General features: G+C 45.8%; 1 protein-coding gene across 1 annotated transcript in view; it reads left to right on the top strand.

Moving 5' to 3' along the window:
• The window catches only part of STAB1 (stabilin 1), a 1,160,316-nt gene that overhangs the window by 509,026 nt on the left and 630,823 nt on the right, over positions 1 to 20,467 (top strand). Inside the window, exons 27-29 of the mRNA XM_069643183.1 lie at positions 5,903 to 5,998; positions 13,473 to 13,520; positions 17,553 to 17,683. Of these exons, the coding sequence (XP_069499284.1) occupies positions 5,903 to 5,998; positions 13,473 to 13,520; positions 17,553 to 17,683 (275 nt within the window). The remainder of the gene's footprint in view (positions 1 to 5,902; positions 5,999 to 13,472; positions 13,521 to 17,552; positions 17,684 to 20,467) is intronic.

The following is a 20,467-nucleotide window of genomic DNA, read 5'->3' as shown; positions in this document are numbered from 1 at the left end:
CCTTCTAAGGTCATTACCCTCATGGTGCTTAGTGGTTTGGTTGAAGAGATCCCGCTCAAATACCTCTGGAAAATGAAGTAAGTTGGAAACCAGGCAATATTTTTCCCTAAATAGCTGCAGATTTGTAGGAGGAAGAGTAGAGTCCAGCAGAGAGAGGAAGATGTTAAAGAGCTCAGGGAGATGGAAGCAGGTGATTGGTACTAAGTGTTTGAACCTAACAGGAGCAAGCGGGTCAATAGGAGTGTAAAATGGTTCCATGTAATTTCCACTAAATAAATTATTTCATGGTCATTTACAATCTGGGATCCAATCAGCGTGCTCAATCATCATGGATCATGGCATCATGGATTTCAGGCTTCCTGTCTGAATGGAGGCAGAGTGCTCGGTGTTGTGTGCCCAGGGAGCTAGCTTCGTTTTGAGAGAGCACACCCGGATTTTGCTCCAGATCTTCTTCAATGGAAAGGTGTGGCAAAAATGAAATTCCTGCCGCATACCATGGTCACATGACCTTCTGGGGGCCAATCAGAGAGTTCAAGATGGCTTACAACCTTCCTGGCTGGATTGAGGCTTTAGGCCAAGGGTACTTTGTGTTTGAAGCAGGGCTCTCAAATGTTGCACACGATACACTTCATTAGTTTGGGCTACTTGGTGTTGCTTTAGCGTGTTGTTTAGTTAATAACACACCCACTTACTGCCCATGTCCATGCTAATCCCTATTGCCATTCCCACCCAGCTCCTGGCCCTCAACGCTCAAAACACCTCCTCATGGGGACTCTGAGCTCACTTTAATCACGTCTTACAATCAAACTTTGCCCTTGAAATGCCTACCAGTGTTTTTTCAAAGCAGTCTTCTGGGACTTAATGACTTAGTTGGAACTTTAAAAGCGCTACTGGTATAATACAAATGTCTTACCCAGGTCTTCCTTCAGCTACTCGATTTATAAGCACTATGCGTGACCTACACTGAAGTCCTGTTCAAAACAAGAATTGGCAAAGCCAACCATTTTGGTATTTGTATAAGTATTAGGCATTTGCCAGACACTGCTATTATATGCCCAGGTACTTGCACCATTTTGCAGCTGCTACTACCATCGATGGCCAGTTAATATCAATACGGCAGTGCCTGGAAAGTGCCTTTGCCATGCCTACACAAAAGCCCCAACTGTTGGCATTGCCAATGCTTGTTTCTTAAGTGTGTAGAAAAGCAGTAACATGCCTCTGCAGGAAATCCCTCCCCCTACCTCCTATAGGTTGGAAGTCTGAAATTGTGCCGTGTTTGACACCAGCAGTTGTGCCAATACCCCAGCGTATATTCGAAAGAGGATACCCATTGAGACAACCCTATCGAATGTATTTCCCAAAGTTATGACAATCTGAGCGAGGAACTCCCTGAAGGAATATGAAAAATAGCAAAAAGAGAAGCTAGTGACGTCACATGAGACATGTGCGACGTCCCGAGATATTGGCTGAAGAGGATGTATGGATCCTACAGAAACTAATGACAAAGTAAAGAATCGAGTGAACTCTTAAATACAAAAAAGAAGATTACACGTGCACGAAGTGCTGCACAGAATCAACATTTCAATAACTGGACGGACGCCAAAACGTAAGGTAGACTGAGGAGGTCATTATTGGGCGGTAAGGGATACCGTGCACCGGTAAGGAGACCAGTGCTGGTAATCCCTTACCGCCCAATTCCGAGGTCCCTTAGCGGGAACCGTAAAGGACATGTGGTCTGACCACTCGTTCTTTATGGGTCCCGCTAAGGGACCAGGGCACTAATAACGGGCCTGCTATACGCGGGCCCGTTATTAGCACCTTCCCCATTCCCATTGAGCCCTATGGGGGCTCAAATGGGAATGCGTAATGGTTGGTTGAATGGGGACATACCGGGTCCTCCAGGGTCGGAATGACCCGGTAAGTCCCCATTCAACCAGACCGGTGCCGGACCCGGTATTGGAGGCAGCCATGGCGCTAATAGCACCATGGCTGCCTCCAATCTTGGAATGAGGGCCTAAGTCTTTATAGAAGCTGGCTATAAGTAGTGAATAGAATGCAGGCAAAGCCGCCATTGTACAGGAGCGGGATATCTGTATCATGAATTTTAGTAAGCCAGGACCCATGAAGAAGAGAGGGAGAGTTGTGTTGCAGCAGGAATAAGCTGTAATTGTGGAGTTGCATGGTGATACTGTCTAGCCTGGTATCAAAACAGAAGCAGTCAGGTAGGTTATCTATTCTTGAAAAGAGTGAACGTGCAAAGGATATATAATCTCTTGTTAAGGTGCAAAGAAAGAGCACCAGGAGGTCCATGTTTTATTCATTTAAGACATTTAAAACCTGCTAAATGGACCAAATCGTGGTCTCCTGTCACATGAGCCAAGGATGAAAATAGAGTCGAACTTGGAGTCCTAGAGCAACTGTAGTTAGTGCCCCTACTCTCATGTATTCCCAGAGACAAGGATACTTTGCAAGGCCAAGTTTAAAGACAATCTTCATGGCAGAAGGTATGAGTGATGATAGATGCTGGGCTAATGGGGTGGGGAGATAGAGTCAGGCCCACCTCCTTGCACCTGGGTCTGGGCTTATGTGCTGATAAGTGAAACGAATGTTCCAGACATGGCCCAAGCATGCAACCAATTGTAGAAGTCCGTATAACGAAGGTCCTTATAGTTTGAAGACGAATGACCCGGTAAGTCCCCATTCAACCAGACCGGTGCCTGTTGATCGACACCTTCAATAATTCCATGGCTAAAGCAATGGACACTGTTGCCCCTTTAAAAATACGCAAAGTTAAACCTAAAGCTCATTTGAACTCGTGGTTCACCCCTGAGCTCAAAACACTCAGGAAAGAGAAAGCTAAGGCTCATCACACCTGGAAGACCAACCCCACCGCGGTAAACAAATCCAACCTCACTAACTTATCCTCACGCTACAAAAGTGAGATAATCCAAACCAAAAAAGATGCTTACAACACCAGGATCACTCAGGCAGGATCCTCCACTAAAGAATTATTCAAAATTCTGAAGGAACTAGAAAACCCTATTTCACCTCCAGAAACCGGCCTAAAAGACAAATCCTGGTGCACCGACATCCAGAACGCCCTCAACAACAAAATTTTAGGACTCCAAACTAAAATTGAAGACAAACGGCAACAACTCTTCAACAATAAGGTCACCAACCTTAGCCTACCCACACCCAACAACACTAGCGCAGGCTTCTCGTTTAAGAAAGTCACCATCCCGGAAGTTCAAAAAATCATCACCACCCTAAAACCCTCTAACTGCAAAGGAGACAGCTGTCCGGCTCAGATCATGAAAGATGCAGCCAGAGAGCTCTCCCCCTTCATTACCAAACTCATCAACCTATCCTTCACCAATAACTCTATCCCCAGCAACTTAAAACAATCATGGGTTCTCCCACTCCTGAAAAAACAATCCCTCGACCCGGCCATACCCACCAACTACAGGCCCATTACCACAGTCCCCTTCCTACTGAAAATCCTGGACAGAGTTGCCTACATCCAAATTCAGGAATACCTGTAATCCAACCAACTGCTAGGAATACGTCAATCCGGCTTCAGACCTCAACACGGAACTGAAACCGCCCTTGTTGATCTCAAAAGCCAGATTGATGAAATTAAAGACAAAGGCAATGCCGCAATCCTACTCCTACTAGACCTCTCAGCGGCTTTTGACCTGGTCAGCCACGAAGTCCTCTGTAATCACCTTGCCACCGCAGCCCACTTCTCCCCCTCCGCCATCACATGGATACAATCCTTCCTGGCAAACAGAACCATGCAAGTCTTTTCCACCACAGCTGCAGCAGACCCCATCCCCATCACATGCGGGGTCCCACAAGGATCCTGTGTATCCCCCACTTTGTACAACATATTTACAAAGCCTCTATTTGACCAACTGGACCGTCTGGGTGTCACCTACACAAACTACGCAGATGACACCCAGATACTCCTCACCATCTCTGGTAATTACCAAGAAGACGCCGCCCGGATCAACAAAATATTCTCCATCATTCAGGCATGGATGGCCTCCCATGGCCTCTGCCTGAATGATGAGAAGACAGAACTCCTAATCGTCGGCTCCCCCAACACTCTAACTAAACTCGACCCTAGCTATAACAACCTCACTATAGACAGCCACGCCATTCCCATAGCCAAAAGCGTAAAAACCCTTGGTTTCTATCTAGATGCCAACACCAACCTTAGCAAACACACCAATATGACTGCCTCAGCTGCTGCCTATACTGGCAAGCTCATTAGGGCCAGCAGACCTTTCCTATCACCCAACAGCTGCCTCACCCTTGCCAGGGCCCTAATACAATCAAAACTCGATTACTGTAACAGCCTGTACCTAGGTGCTAATCAATCCGTACTCAACAAGTTGCAGGTAATACAAAACAACGCCTTGCGCGCAGCCCTCAACATTCCCAGACATGAGCACATCACCCCTACTAGGAAAGCCTGCAAATGGCTATCCATACGCCAAAAAATTGATCTAAAAACCATTTGCCTCACGTACAAATCCCTCAATCACCTAGCACCACCTTACCTAGCTAATAAATTCACCCTGAAACCAGCCACCAGATCCACCAGATCCTTCAACACTCTCTGCTTATCAGTGCTCAGGTTCCACCTAAAAAGAGCTGGAGGGGTAAGCTTCATAGTGCTTGCCCCCCAACTCTGGAACTCCCTACCGCTTAACATCAAAATGATCGAATCCTTCCAGATCTTTAGGAAGCAGGTCATCAGCTGGCTTCTAAACAAAGAATAACGCCATTAACACCAGACCCGTGCGGTATCTGTATTTACATTGAAAACTGCATATTGTACGCATTTGCTCTTGTTTACTGTTCACTGTATAGATATATGCTAATATTATAAACTTGTACGAAGTATGCAAAACTAAGATACTTCACAACGCTGTAACCAAATTCTTAAGCGCCCTTCTACCTCTGGGTTTGGAGCGCCATACAAATAAAATAAACAAACAAACAAACAAACAAACAATTAAAAACTGTGTACTTAATGGTTTTGAAGATGACATGTTTTAGAGGTAGGCATATATTGTCCACCTGACACTGAGCAGTCAATCACAATCCTAGGTCCTACATAATGTATACTTAGATGTTCCCCTTAAGCCTATCACAATCCCAAGTAGGTTTTTCATTATTTGCCACGTAGTATGACGTTACCTCTGATGTATCTTTTAGTATAAAGTCTATGTTTTGTGAAAAGATCAATGAGAGAAATGGAGCGAACATCCATTGAAACTCCCTGTTTTAGATAATTGTTAATAACACAGTACTTTGCCATCTTCCTGAGTTGGTTTGGTTATTTGGACTCAAGAGTTACTCTGTGAACCCATCCATTGCATGCACGTTCCTAAAGGGCCCTACGCTCAAGTGTGTGCTAATAAGACTGCACTTATGAACCGAGTAGTCAAGCTTCAATAGAGAAAGTCACATAGAGACTAAGAGATGGCATGGTGCCTGCAGGGCATCAGACGCTTGCTCTTGTGATAGAATACTACGATTTGTCCATTTCTTTTTATTGTCCCTCCTGCCTTTTACATATCTCTTCATTTACTGTCATGGCATAAGTTTTCTGGTTTTAACTATATATATTTTTACATTTTATCATTTGCATTACTGTGAAGCTAACTTGTGTTTTTCTTTCGGTTGATCACTTTTGAAAACTAAGTATTAAAAAAAGGGAAGCGAGTGGCATGTTGTTTTCTATTGCTCAGAGTGGAAAATTTACCCAAAACGGTTTTTCATCTTTCTGATTGTTAGCAGTGTTCCCAGTGTCAGCAAGGCAGCCCCTGGCTCGACTGTTCTACCTGAATTATAATGTACACTGACCTGTGGTTGACCGTTTTCCCTCTAGGCTGAATGCAAGTCTCTTGGAGCTGGGGAGCGGACTTGTGTTTGTCCAGAAATGTTTGCCGGTGATGGAATGACGTGCTATGGCGATGTTTTATACGTAAGCATAATAATTCATGTTTGTTTATTTCAAAAATATATGTTTTATCTATGCATACCATTCACAACCACGTGGGATACTGAGGAAGAGAAAGAAACATCCTTCCATAACTATATAAAAAGAGGTATGCTGATGCTTTTGGACTTTAAAACAAGTGCAGTCTTCAAGACTTCATCAAACGTGGGATGTCAGCTGCTCACCCATTTTTAGACATTGAAAGGAGTGCAGTCTACCAAGACTTCATCAACGGTTGCAGTCTTCCAAGACTTTATCAAAGGTCGGGTGCCAGCTCCAGACCCACTTGTAGACATTGAAACAAGTGCAGTCTTCCAAGACTTCATCAAAGGTCATGTGTCAGCTGCTCACTCACTTTTAGACTTTGAAACAAGTGCAGTCTTCCAAGACTTCATCAAAGGCCGGGTGCCAGATCCCGACCCACTTATAGACATTGAAAGGAGTGCAGTCTTCCAAGACTTCATCAAATGTCGGGTGCCAGCTCCTCACCTACTTTCAGACTTTGAAAGAAGTGCAGTCTACCAAGACTTCATCAACAGTTGGGTGCCAGCTCCTGATCACTTGTAGACTTCGAAACAAGTGCAGTCTTCCAAGACTTCATCAAAGGCCGGGTGTCAGCTGCTCACCCACTTTTAGACTTTGAAAGAAGTGCAGTCTACCAAGACTTCATCAACGGTTGCAGTCTTCCAAGACTTTATCAAAGGTCGGGTGCCAGCTTCAGACCCACTTTTAGACTTTGAAACAAGTGCAGTCTTCCAAGTCTTCATCAAAGGTTGGGTGTCAGCTGCTCACCCACTTCTAGACTTTGAAACAAGTGCAGTCTTCCAAGACTTCATGAAAGACCGGGTGCCAGCTCTGCACCCAGTGTCATCCTGCACACTTAAATACCTGAACAGCATGCAGGCAGTCTCTTCCCTCCTATTGCGTTTATGTTCCTTGTTTTAAAGCATGTGCCCATCTCACCAATTTTTAGACATTGAAAGGAGTGCAGTCTTCCAAGACTTCATCAAAGGTCGGGTGCCAGCTCCTCACCTACTTTCAGACTTTGAAAGAAGTGCAGTCTACCAAGACTTCATCAACGGCTGGGTGCCAGCTCCTGATCACTTGTAGACTTCGAAACAAGTGCAGTCTATCAAGACTTCATCAACGGTTGCAGTCTTCCAAGACTTTATCAAAGGTCGGGTGCCAGCTTCAGACCCACTTTTAGACTTTGAAACAAGTGCAGTCTTCCAAGACTTCATCAAAGGTTGGGTGTCAGCTGCTCACCCACTTCTAGACTTTGAAACAAGTGCAGTCTTCCAAGACTTCATGAAAGACCGGGTGCCAGCTCTGCACCCAGTGTCATCCTGCACACTTAAATACCTGAACAGCAGGCAGGCAGTCTCTTCCCTCCTATTGCGTTTTTGTTCCTTGTTTTAAAGCATTGTGCCCATCTCTGCGCCCCCTGACTATCATAACATGCTTGATACTCTACAGTTTTGCCCATGGGATGGCACAGAATCTGCCCTTCTCAAAAACTGGGGCCACTCCTTTGAGGGCAGGACATAACTATTAGTGCTTGTAAATCTCAGCAGCATCCTTTGGCATCGTGGACCACACAATCCTGCTCCACCACCTCTATGAAACCTCGCTCCCTGAAAGTTCCCTTCGGACGAACTTAGTGATTAAAAGTGGGCCTCTTTCTCTGTCACTGCCAAAGCCTCCTGTATGATCATTAGAGGAACTCCTTTCACCTAATCGTTCACTCTCAAATCCACTGTGCTAATCATTGTTTGACTATGGCGATAGACATGAACTGAAAGGCCAGTTTGTCGTCAAGTGCCTATTATGGGGACCCTGGACCACATTGATCTGGTTTTATCAACATAACACTGTTTAATGGCCTCAATCATTTCACAACATGGCAGCTTCATAGGTCTCAGGAGGATAGCTCAGGGGCAACGTGCTCGCCTTGGAAGCAAGACGACACAGAGCAACAAAAGTTAGATCCCCGGGTCTGCGCTTAGAAACCTCTGGGTATTAAACGCGTAATAAATAACCTATCATATAATTTCATATCATTGATTTGGGGCCTCAGGTTTCAGCTTTCAATGCCACCCTGATGCTCTGGGCAATAAGAAATGATCTTTGAGTTGGAACTGAGAGCTTTACAGCATCACAATCTGGAACTTTGTGTTGTATCTTGGTAAGGAACTGAGGCCTGGGGAAGGGAGTCATTCTCTCAGGCGAAGTTACCACCTGCAATTAGAACCATAGTCCATTGTCCAGAAGAAGGGAGCCATTCGTCGGAGCCAAGAAGATCCACACACTCTTTAGTATTAGTTACAAGTGTGAGAGAAAGAAGGAGGCATTTTGACACACAACAGTGGACTCTTTTTATATACTTGGACATAATGCCGAAATCCTTAGTTTCTTAGTTGAGGCAGGCAACCCCCTCTTAGGGTTAGGGAGAGGTAGGTTTCCTCTTTATGTTGATTTAAAAAAAGTCTATGCCAACAATCAAGACACCTCTGTGCCAGTCTCCTCCTTCTGCACCCTTACACAGTACATGACTTGTCTGCAGTTTTGGAAGGTAGCATCAGCACATGACCTGTCTGCAGTGCTGCAAGGCAGCACCAGCACATGATTTGTCTGCAGTGTTGGAAGGTAGCACCAGCACATGACTTGTCTGCAGCTTTGGAAGATAGCACCAGCACATGACTTGTTTGCAGTTTTGGAATGTAGCATCACCACATGACTTGTCTTCATATTTGGAAGGTAGGCCAGCACATGACTTGACTGCAGTTTTGGAAGGTAGCGCCAGCACATGACTTGTTTGCAGTTTTGGAATGTAGCATCACCACATGACTTGTCTTCATATTTGGAAGGTAGAACCAGCACATGACTTGTCTGCAGTTTTCGAAGGCAGCACCAGCACATGACTTGTCCGCAGTTTTGGACGGTAGCGCCAGCACATGGCTTGTCTGAAGTTTTGGATAGTAGTGCTGGCACATGACTTGACTGCAGTTTTGGAAGGTAGCGCCAGCACATGACTTGTTTGCAGTTTTGGAATGTAGCATCACCACATGACTTGTCTTCATATTTGGAAGGTAGAACCAGCACATGACTTGTCTGCAGTTTTCGAAGGCAGCACCAGCACATGACTTGTCCGCAGTTTTGGACGGTAGCGCCAGCACATGGCTTGTCTGAAGTTTTGGATAGTAGTGCTGGCACATGACTTGCCTGCAGTTTTTGAATGTAGCGTCAGCACATTTCTCGTCTGCAGTGCTGGAAGGCAGCACCAGCACATGACTTGACTGCAGTGCTGGAAGGTAACGCCAGCCCATGACTTGTCTGCAGTTTGGGAAGGTAGCGCCAGCACATGACTTGTCTGAAGTTGTGGACGGTAGCAGCAGCACATTACTGGTCTAAAGTTTTGGATAGTAGCACCAGCACATGACTTGTCTGATTTTTTGGACGGTAGTGCCAGCGCATGACTTGTCTGCAGTGCTGGAAGGTAGCGCAAGCACATGACTTGTTTGCAGTGCTAGAAGGTAGCGCCAGCACATGACCTGTCTGCAGTTTTGGCAGGCAGCACTAGCACATAACTTGTCTGCAGTGCTGGAAGGTAAAGCAAGCACATGACTTTTCTGCAGTGCTGGAAGGTAGTGCAAGCACATGACTTGTCTGCAGTGCTGAAATGAGTGCCCGTATATGACTTCAGCAGTGTTTAAAGGTACAAACACATGACTTGTCAAGACACAGGTAGCTGATCAGTCAGATTAGGTCATTAAGAACATATTAAGGCACTTGTATCCTTAAGTACTCCACATACAGCTGTCCAATGAGTGTTACACTCCTCCATGCCCGCACGTTCCTGATGGTTTCTCCAAACGTTTGAGTTCTGTGCCAAGATTTATTTGAGGCGTCCACACCCTAGACCTCCTCCATAAACCTATTGAAACAAGCTCTAAATAGTAGTGGATCATAGTTACTGGTGCAAAATGCAGAAGGGAGGTCTAGTGAGATGAGCATAGACTGGTGCCTTTTTCCCTCTTGTTACATGAACGTAGATGTGACTTTCCCCCTAAATTTTCACTAGGGCAATTTCGGGCCTGATTGAACACAATCCAGAAAGTCATACTGATATCTGTGAGATTTTCCCGGCTCAGTGTAGATTGTGGGTTTGTCGCTGTGGCCCTGTAGCTAAAATGTTCCTTTTGGTCCACCTTAGAATTTGTCAAGACCTACGTTGGAAGGTCTCCACTACATAATACTCGTTCAGTGTGGCCAGCCTGGAAATGTTATCTCACACGCCCCAGAGCAGGCCAGAGCTCCTCTGAAAACCTGAGAAGGTGACTGCTACTAACACAGACTTCCACTGTAGGTGCAACAGCCCAGTTATATCCATCCCCACACAGCACAATGCAGTAAAGGTAAATGAAGGTATGGTGGTATATCTGTTTATCACAAAACCTCCGGGAGAACCAAGTTAACTTGCGGTGATAATGCTTAGATCTCAGTCTGTGGCTATGAAGCAAGAAGGATTGCAATGCACAAAAAGGAGCTTTGCTTGTTCGAAGGAGGCTGGAATAGGTGATGCTTGAACACTTCCATCAGTCAGCTCTGACTCTATGGAATGAGCTGTGGGGATCAAGCTTCCTACTAAGCTTCCAAGGTTCATATTCTTGAGAGTGAGACTTAAAGAGTCCCCGTAAGCTAGCTATCTGAATTGCCCTAAAAATGAAATATGATAACACGCTAGCAATTTATGTCCTTCATAGGGAAGAAGATGGCCCTTCTGCTGTCCACTGTATGCTCCAAGTTGTCCGGGGGTCAGATTAGGTGTGGGGATATTTTTTAGGTTACTTGTGCTTCCTAGCAACAGTGCTTCACAAATTTGCAAATAAGGCATCCAAATCTTTGAAACAATTGGTCTTGTGTAGCATTTAAAAGCACACTGTGTGAAAAATTTAAATAAAGTGGACTGACATCAATATTCTACCCGGACAATGCCCCACACAAGCAAAGAGCTTGGGATCCCCAGGGACCTATTCCCCCTCCCAACTTTATATAGGCAGCTAGTGTCCCCCTCTGACCTCTCTGTTTGAAGACAGTTTCTACTTCCTGTGAGAAACCTGAAGGTGTCTCACTTACTAATCCCTGGGAATCTGTCATTCAGGTGGCCAGGAAACGGCCATCGCTATTGGCAGAGTCAGGCAATTGACAATAATCACACACACCTGATGGCCCTTTACCTTCCCCACAGGGATAAAAGGCAAAGCACAAGAGCACACTACGAGCAAGGCGAAACGCACAAGGGGACAGCTATTGCAGACCGGCGGTTCAAGAGGAGGAGAAAAGCGGCGAGACCTGAAAGGACGACGAGGAGGGAGTTCCCCTTGCCCTTTTCAACTAAGAACCGCAAATCCTCCGATAAAGAAATTACAAGACCAGGGAATACAGCTGGCGTGTGGTGTGATAGGTGTCAGAGGTGCATTGGGGCCTCCCGCACGGATAACAAAGGCGGGGAGGCTTGCTGGCTACCGTTGTACCATCCTTGACTCCCGAGGTGAAACAGACCAGTGGGTTCAACACAGCCGGTGAGTCGGCCAAAGCTGATGATAAACCGAACTGTGTTGAGCCCAAGGTTGCAAGTGGCAACATTATATGTGAACAAAAAACTTGTGTTTTTGAACTTTTAAGAAAACTGAGAGAAGGGCCAGCTGCAGAGTGGTCAGGCGCTGCATGAGTGCTCATTTGAAGGACTCTGGCTGGCCACTTTATTTTGTGGTGAAACTACAAGTCCCAGAAGGCCCTAGGAGAGGGCGGCGTGAGGGTCAGAGTGGTCCTACAAAGATCACATCAAAATCCTTTGTACAATCGAAAGTCTCTGACCCATCGACCAGAGAAAAGCTAGGGGAAGGGAAACCCCCTCTTCCTGAGAAAATACTGAACGGGAGCCTAAGGCGATTGTGAACCCGACGGAGGGACGCCAGAGAAAAGCTAGGGAAAGGGAAACACCGCTTTCCAACAAAAGGTTTGCGAATTAATGCAAGTGTGAATCCGACGGAGGGATGCCAAGAGAAAGCTACGGAAATCGAAAGGAACCACGCTTTCTGAAAATATGAAGTAAAACATGAACTGTGTTTAGAAACTCATGAACTGTGTTAAAGATGGCTAAGTGAACCCGACAGAGGGAAGCCAAGGGAAAAGCTAAGAAAGTAAATCCCAAATGTGATAAAACAAAGTGAACTGTGAAATTTGTCTGCGAATCGGGGTGAGATCTGATGCATCAGAGAAGACTGTGTTAAGAGTGAAAGGCCGCAGTGAACCCGACGGAGAGAGGCCAAAGTTGCAAGAAGGATCCAAGCCCGGCGGAGGGAGATCCAACGGGGTGAAGAGCAATCGCCCACAGTGCAAGATCACCGAAGGAACTTTTGATTGTTATTTTGGTCCAGCAGGCCTTCTAAGGCAAGAAACTTTGGCACAAGAGACTTGGAATAGTGAATCTCGTGCTGGAGAGGCCGCGGAATGTGCTGTGCTCCGAAGTCCTGCTTTATCCCGTGTTTAAAACGTGGGGAAGGGAGACCCAGCCATACCATCCTGACTTATAATTTTGTAAACAATTCTTTCTTTTTCTGCTGAACATTATCCCACACTCTTTTGTAATTTAGTGGGAAGGATTGGCAATAGTTTTTTTTTTGTATAGACCCTTTTTATTTGACAAGACGCTACTAGGACTACCTTATTATTATTTGATGGTTGTAGCTTAGGTTTAGATTAGGTGTTTTTCTCACCCGTTCAAACAGTTTAATAAACACCCTTGCACTGTGATCACTTGTGTCTGTCTTTACTGTTGCCACCATGAGTTTCTTACATTCCTTTCAGCTGAGTTGGATTTTTTTAGACAGTAACACTGGAGCCCATGCACAGATGGACATAATGGGCCTCATTACGACCCAGGCGCTAAGTGGTTAACAGCGCCGTAAAAGGCTGCAGCGCCGTTAACCACTTAGTGCCTTACTACGAGGTCCCTTTGCAGGACCCGACCTGAACGGCTGGTCTGGACCAGCCGTTAAAGCAGGGACCCACAAAGGGACCTTGCAGGCAATTACTGTACCGCAATTTGCGGTACAGTAATTGCCGACTTCCCCATTCCCATTGAGCCCTATGGGGCAAAAATGGGAATGGGGAAGGGCCACGGGGAAATGGGGAAATACCGCCCGCCAACCTTGGAATGGGGCTGTATTTCCCCATTTCACCATGGCGGACTCATTCCAACACCGGCACCAACCATGGTGCTAATAGCGCCATGGTTTAGCGCCGGTGTTGTAATGAGGGCCAATAAATGTAGAGTTACTGTGGAGTCTGGGCGAAAGCTGCCTCAGAGACTTCCCAGGGACAGAGATCCTGCATACTTTTGCTATCATGCACTAACATGGCCCGAGTTAACTAATCTTGCTGTTTTCTGTTTCAGGAGCTGGAGTCCAATCCAGACTTTGCTGGCTTTTACCAGTGGATTAAGGTATGTGGTTGTTGCAGCAACTTATTGAATAATCAGTGTTCTAGTTCAGATGGCTGCTGCTCCGACACTCCCAATGTATTGGACTACAAATCTCATCTGCATAGTTAAGGCTGCAGATTCAAAGGAAGCTGCAGTCCAAAGCTTCCTGATTGCTGCTGTAAGAGATATTTGTGGCTATATTTTGGGTATTTTGTGGTATTTTTGGTCTTTCATGGTATAGTGGTGAGCTTAACTTCAGAGTACCGCCTGATAATTGTTCTTATACCGGAATCACTAACATTAGGCAAATACTGGACTTAGTACACTCTATACAATTAGCTTATCCCCTTCGTAGTATCTTATCTACAATACCACAATATGCCCTTTTAGCTTGCATCTCCGAAAACATTCACCATGTAAATGGAACATGAACATTCATTCAGAGCCTCTCAGTGTAACACAATTTACAGTACTAACTTTGCTTCGATATTTTTTACTGCACGTTCTGCTTCTCTCGTATGCCAAACCAATACAGCTGAGCATAGAATAAGTACACTGAGGCTAAGTCACCTTTTTTGAATTGTTATTCTTTATCAGAAGTTAGAAATATGCAAGTTACACAGAATGACATGTGTATCCACGTTGTATTTCAAACATAAACTAAACCTTTCCCGCAATCTGTTTCTTAACATTCTATTTGCTCTAATGTCCAGATTTCTGCCAACATTGCCCTTGAACTTCGCAACAAAACTTGGGCAGAACACAGGCTGCTGTCACATCTGCATACTTGGAGAAACATGAACACAGTTATGTTTGCACAATTACACTTTTAAAGTGTCATTGTGCAGCACATAACAATGAAATGATTTACCTACTCTATACTATCTGATCACAAATCGTTCACACATCAGCTTGCTCCTCACGTTAACTAAACTCACCAAGGATAACTTCTTTAAATGTGTCCTGAACAGCTCACGACCCCAATCTAGTAATTGGACAGATAAACTCTTTATCTGGTCCACTCCCTTTTTGCCTGGAATGAACCCACTACCGCCTTCTGCCACACGCTTCTCCCAAAGTCAGCCAGATGAAAAGAGTGCCTAGAACATCTCCTTGGACAGCTGCCAGCTCCCGAGCCAGTGAGTGAGAGAAATGAAAAGCCGCCCTTTCCTTTTGCAAGCCTTTATGAGCCTTTTTCTGAGACCTCATGTGTCATTCAAAACCATCTCACTTTTTATCAATCAGCCAATCCAAGAATGTTCTCACCGTGTCCATCCCGATCGCTTAGAAACTGAAGCAATAGCTACATCTCAGTGCTGTTTTCCTGCTCTGAAAGGTTTTTAAACAATGCAATGTCTTTAGTAGAATGGATTTCACATTCCACAATTCGGATTTGTTCATGCCCATTCAGACACAGCGCAGTTTTAAGCCTGTACATTTAGTTTATTTCATTTCCAAACTAGAATACATTTCCATCAATCTGCACAAAGTTTATATAACCGGCATGGATTGGTTAGCACTAATTGTTAGTATGGGAATCTGTTCTATGTTAAAAGGATTTGGTAAATTAGTATGTTAGTTTCATGTTAGTTTTATTTCAGTGCAACTCAGCCCACAACCGTGGTATCGTGGTGCAAAGTGGTTAAGTTTCTAGCATGTGTTCTGTGCATTCCCAATATTGGCATCTATCAGATTCAGCCTGAGTCTCACACATGAGTCACACATATGAGTCCCACATCCATGTTCTAAGAGAATCTGATAATGAAGTGGGATTTCTTGAGAATTTAGCAAAATGTCCTTTTTTACTCTCCCCGTTTCTAATGTCTCATGGCCGAATGGTTTATTTTTTTCTCATAAGACTGGAAACGACAATGAGAGAGATAAACCGAGAGAGTAAGAGAGAGAGAACCTTTCTGAACTTAAATCAGACTTCATTATTTGTACAAATGCAGCAGACAGCGTAAAACAGTATGGCCGCATAAGGAGCTGTACATAATGAATCATGAGCATTGCTTGCATTGCCGACACCCTGCAGAGCAGATGCCTTTATTGTAACTGAGCATTCATTTTGTACATTCATGCTCCCGTACTGAATGGCATCTTAGGTGGGTCGTCCGGTGGCGGGGGGTGAACCTTAACTGAGCATTCATTTTGTACTTTATTGTACTGGTGTAAGGCTGATAGAAGGAAATGCTCCTGTACTGAATGTCATCTTAGGTGGGACGTCCGCTGGCCGGGGGGAGGGGTGAACATTAATTGAGCATTCATTTTGTATTTGTATTTTTTATTTATTGAGGGCCTTCACCTCGGAGCTTTACAAATGGATAAAAATAACAATGGTACAAATGAGTGTAATGACAATCAAAATCAAATGACAGATTCAAGAGCTGGACAGAGAATAGAGATGAGTTTTCAGCGAAATGCTAACAGCATGAAGTGAGGAAGGAGAACAAATAGATAGTGGCAGTGAGGTCCAATGTTAGGGGCCAATAGAGAAAAAGAGCAGAAGCACTGGGAGACTTAGTAACAGTAAGGAGAAAAAGTAATTGGGAGCAGTGAGCGAGAGAAGGGGAATGAAAGGGGAACAAAGAAGACACATAGGAGTAGACGAGACAACATAGACATTTATGTCTATTATATGTCTTTATGTCAGAGGAAGTGATGGAGTAGGCTGGAGTCAAGAGTGAGAGTAAAAGTCGAGATTAGGGAGGGGGAAATAGAAGAATGAGGGGAAAGACGGCAAAGAAGATGTACAGCTGAACTGTAAACAGAGCAAAGGCGGGCGAGATGAGAGGATGGAGGCAGTGGAGTAATTTGGGGAAAATGTTGGGGGGGACATACAATAAAATGAAAGGAGCCCTGCCAAATGAGTGGGACCAAACGGTGTGCCACAAAAGCTGGGGAGGGACACCCTTGTCCCCCCTAAAATGATGCCCATGGATGGAAGACCAAGTAAAAGGGCAGAGCAGTAGTGGAGATGAGAGAAGATGAGGAGTTTCTTAGCAAGGAAGAAGCACAACATAGATTGAAGAAATTAAAACTACATGGAGAGTTGGCTGTTAATTAAGACATTCTAGCGATGTTTCCTTCTCTTTTGCCAATGTCACATGAAGTTTGTATTCTGTTATAACAATTCTTTGTTAATAAAACACAGCAAAGATATTTCCTCATATTAAGGCTTTACACCAATGTATTTTGAAACGGCTAACCTCACATGTATATTTTTACAAGAGCACAGAACATGGCTTTTACATAGGCATGGAGAGGGGAACTTTCAAAGACCCTGGTAAAGCGCACAACATATTTGATGATTGGATTAACCACAACTCCGACTACACTAACAGCAAGTGGCCGTTTGGGGAGACCTGCTGTATTTTGACAGGGGGATCCTGGGCCACTTGTTCTGGTGTTGGAGGGTCCATGTTAGTGGGGTCCTGAGAATTGATGCACCTCCAGGCCTGGTTGTATACAGGAGGGGATTTCCTGGAGTGATCTGGACTCCCAACCCCGGTTGAGCATATAGTGGTGGTTTTGGCAAGAGCAAAGCTCTCTGGTCACACACAGGGTAATTATCATCGATCCAGGCCCAAATCTCTGATTACACATAGGGAGTCACTAATAGGGCTGAGTCGACCTTGCAGTCATGGTCGTGTAAAGACCACCAAACCTCTGTGTAGGGTCAGGGTTGTGGGGCTGGCATTTCACTACAGCTTTCCTTCTGTGCATAAACTGGTATTGGGACTGGGTCTCCTGGGTAGGCCTGGCCAGGATTCTACAGTGCTCCTAGTTTATCCCACCCAAATTCCTGGTTAAAATCAGTTGGGCTGTTGTAAAGAGAGCCAGGACCACATTTCTGGTATAAAGCATGAACTAGACTCACAACACTGCTTATGCTGTCAACTTGAAGCCGCTTACTCACAGAAGATGCATTACAAATTACCAATAAATTATCAATTTAAAAAATGCGCTTGTTCCTATGCTGCCAAGCGCCATCAGCAGTGGATCTGCATGACTGACCTGTTCCTTTTCCTTGTCTTTGCATCTGTTATGCAGAGGTCTCTCTACCTGATCCCAGAAGGAGCTAACGTCACAGCCCTCGTGCCATCAGAATCTGCCATCAGCAATCTGAGCCAAGAGGCACGGGACCTTTGGCTGAAGCCGTACATGCTGCCTTTCCTACTCAGGTACCACTGAACTAGCATCATACCTTCATTGCTGAACTCTGAGCCAAGTACCCCAGAGGCATTACACCCTCTGCGACTCTGTGAGGTACAACAGAACCACAGTTGCAGCTTACGTGTTCCATTCTGTGTCAAGTCCTGCGGGTCCGCAATCATAATCCTTTTCGTCTATGTCTGTGTGTACATCTTCCCAATATATATGACTGTGCCCAGAGTCTTCAGCATGTGGAACCACTCATGGTCAATGCTTGGTCATGTATGACTCAACCCTGATTAGACCTCATGTGTCTACTATCTGTAAGTTAGAAATGAACTAGAGCGGCACCTTGTCTGTCCAAATCACCGTGCTAGCATCTTCTGTGGGCGCCAGGCAACCTGGATTGCATCTTCGGTCTGTAACTCTGTGCCAGGTGCAGCAAAGACACAGTTACACCTTCGATGTCTAGCTCATGCACCTCATGTACCTTCAGCACACAACTCTGTCTGAACCCAACATTCATGTTTCCTTCTATGCCAGGTTCCAAAGAACATGACGACGTCTTGTATACGTATATGTGACCTGTACAAAAGGACTACGATAACACTTTTTGTGTCAGTTATCGGTTCCATGTTAGCACAATGCATATTTTTGGTCGAAAGTAAAAAGGTTGATTCTGTTTTACTGAATTTTGTGCCACAAAATGAGGGGGAGACGCTGCACATCCCCCTCAGCTTCCCCAAAACTCCTGCCTACTATTTCCTAACGCCAACCCCCCCCAGCTACCCCAAACTCCTGCCTACTATTTCCTAACGCCAACCCCCCCCAGCTACCCCAAACTCCAGCTTACTATTTCCTAACGCCAACCCCCTCAAATACCCCACACTCCTGCCTACTATTTCCTAACGCCAAACCCCCTCAAATACCCTACACTCCTGCTTACTATTTCCTAATGCCAACCCCCCTCAGCTACCCTACACTCCTGCTTACTATTTCCTAATGACAACCCCCCCAGCTACCCCGAACTCCAGCTTACTATTTCCTAATGCCAACCCCCCTCAGCTACCCTACACTCCTGCTTACTATTTCCTAATGACAACCCCCCCAGCTACCCCGAACTCCAGCTTACTATTTCCTAATGCCAACCCCCCTCAGCTACCCTACACTCCTGCTTACTATTTCCTAATGACAACCCCCCCCCAGCTACCCCAAACTCCAGTTTACTATTTCCTAACGCCAACCCCCGGTCAGCTACCCTACACTCCTGCTTACTATTTCCTAATGCCAACCCCCCTCAGCTACCCTACACTCCTGCTTACTATTTCCTAATGACAACCCCCCCCAGCTACCCCAAACTCCAGCTTACTATTTCCTAATGACAACCCCCGGTCAGCTACCCTACACTCCTGCTTACTATTTCCTAATGCCAACCCCCGGTCAGCTACCCTACACTCCTGCTTACTATTTCCTAATGACAACCCCCGGTCAGCTACCCTACACTCCTGCTTACTATTTCCTAACGCCAACCCCCCTCAGCTACCCTACACTCCTGCTTACTATTTCCTAATGCCAACCCCCGGTCAGCTACCCTACACTCCTGCTTACTATTTCCTAATGACAACCCCCCCCAGCTACCCCAAACTCCTGCCTACTATTTCCTAACGCCAACCCCCGGTCAGCTACCCCACACTCCTGCTTACTATTTCCTAATGCCAACCCCCCCTCAGCTACCCCAAACTCCAGCTTACTATTTCCTAATGCCAACCCCCCCAGCTACCCCAAACTCCTGCCTACTATTTCCTAACGCCAACCCCCGGTCAGCTACCCCACACTCCTGCTTACTATTTCCTAATGCCAACCCCCCTCAGCTACCCTACACTCCTGCTTACTATTTCCTAATGACAACCCCCCCCAGCTACCCCAAACTCCAGCTTACTATTTCCTAATGCCAACCCCCCTCAGCTACCCTACACTCCTGCTTACTATTTCCTAATGACAACCCCCCCCAGCTACCCCAAACTCCAGCTTACTATTTCCTAATGCCAACCCCCCTCAGCTACCCTACACTCCTGCTTACTATTTCCTAATGACAACCCCCCCCAGCTACCCCAAACTCCAGCTTACTATTTCCTAATGACAACCCCCGGTCAGCTACCCTACACTCCTGCTTACTATTTCCTAATGCCAACCCCCGGTCAGCTACCCTACACTCCTGCTTACTATTTCCTAATGACAACCCCCGGTCAGCTACCCTACACTCCTGCTTACTATTTCCTAATGCCAACCCCCGGTCAGCTACCCTACACTCCTGCTTACTATTTCCTAATGACAACCCCCGGTCAGCTACCCTACACTCCTGCTTACTATTTCCTAACGCCAACCCCCCTCAGCTACCCTACACTCCTGCTTACTATTTCCTAATGCCAACCCCCGGACAGCTACCCTACACTCCTGCTTACTATTTCCTAATGACAACCCCCCCCAGCTACCCCAAACTCCTGCCTACTATTTCCTAACGCCAACCCCCGGTCAGCTACCCCACACTCCTGCTTACTATTTCCTAATGCCAACCCCCCCTCAGCTACCCCAAACTCCAGCTTACTATTTCCTAATGCCAACCCCCCCAGCTACCCCAAACTCCTGCCTACTATTTCCTAACGCCAACCCCCGGTCAGCTACCCCACACTCCTGCTTACTATTTCCTAATGCCAACCCCCCTCAGCTACCCTACACTCCTGCTTACTATTTCCTAATGACAACCCCCCCCAGCTACCCCAAACTCCAGCTTACTATTTCCTAATGCCAACCCC

Source organism: Ambystoma mexicanum, chromosome 2p, assembly GCF_040938575.1.
Source record: "Ambystoma mexicanum isolate Mex_15411 chromosome 2p, UKY_AmexF1_1, whole genome shotgun sequence".
NCBI classification, from domain to species: domain Eukaryota; kingdom Metazoa; phylum Chordata; class Amphibia; order Caudata; family Ambystomatidae; genus Ambystoma; species Ambystoma mexicanum.
This window is presented reverse-complemented; position numbering and strand designations above follow the sequence as displayed.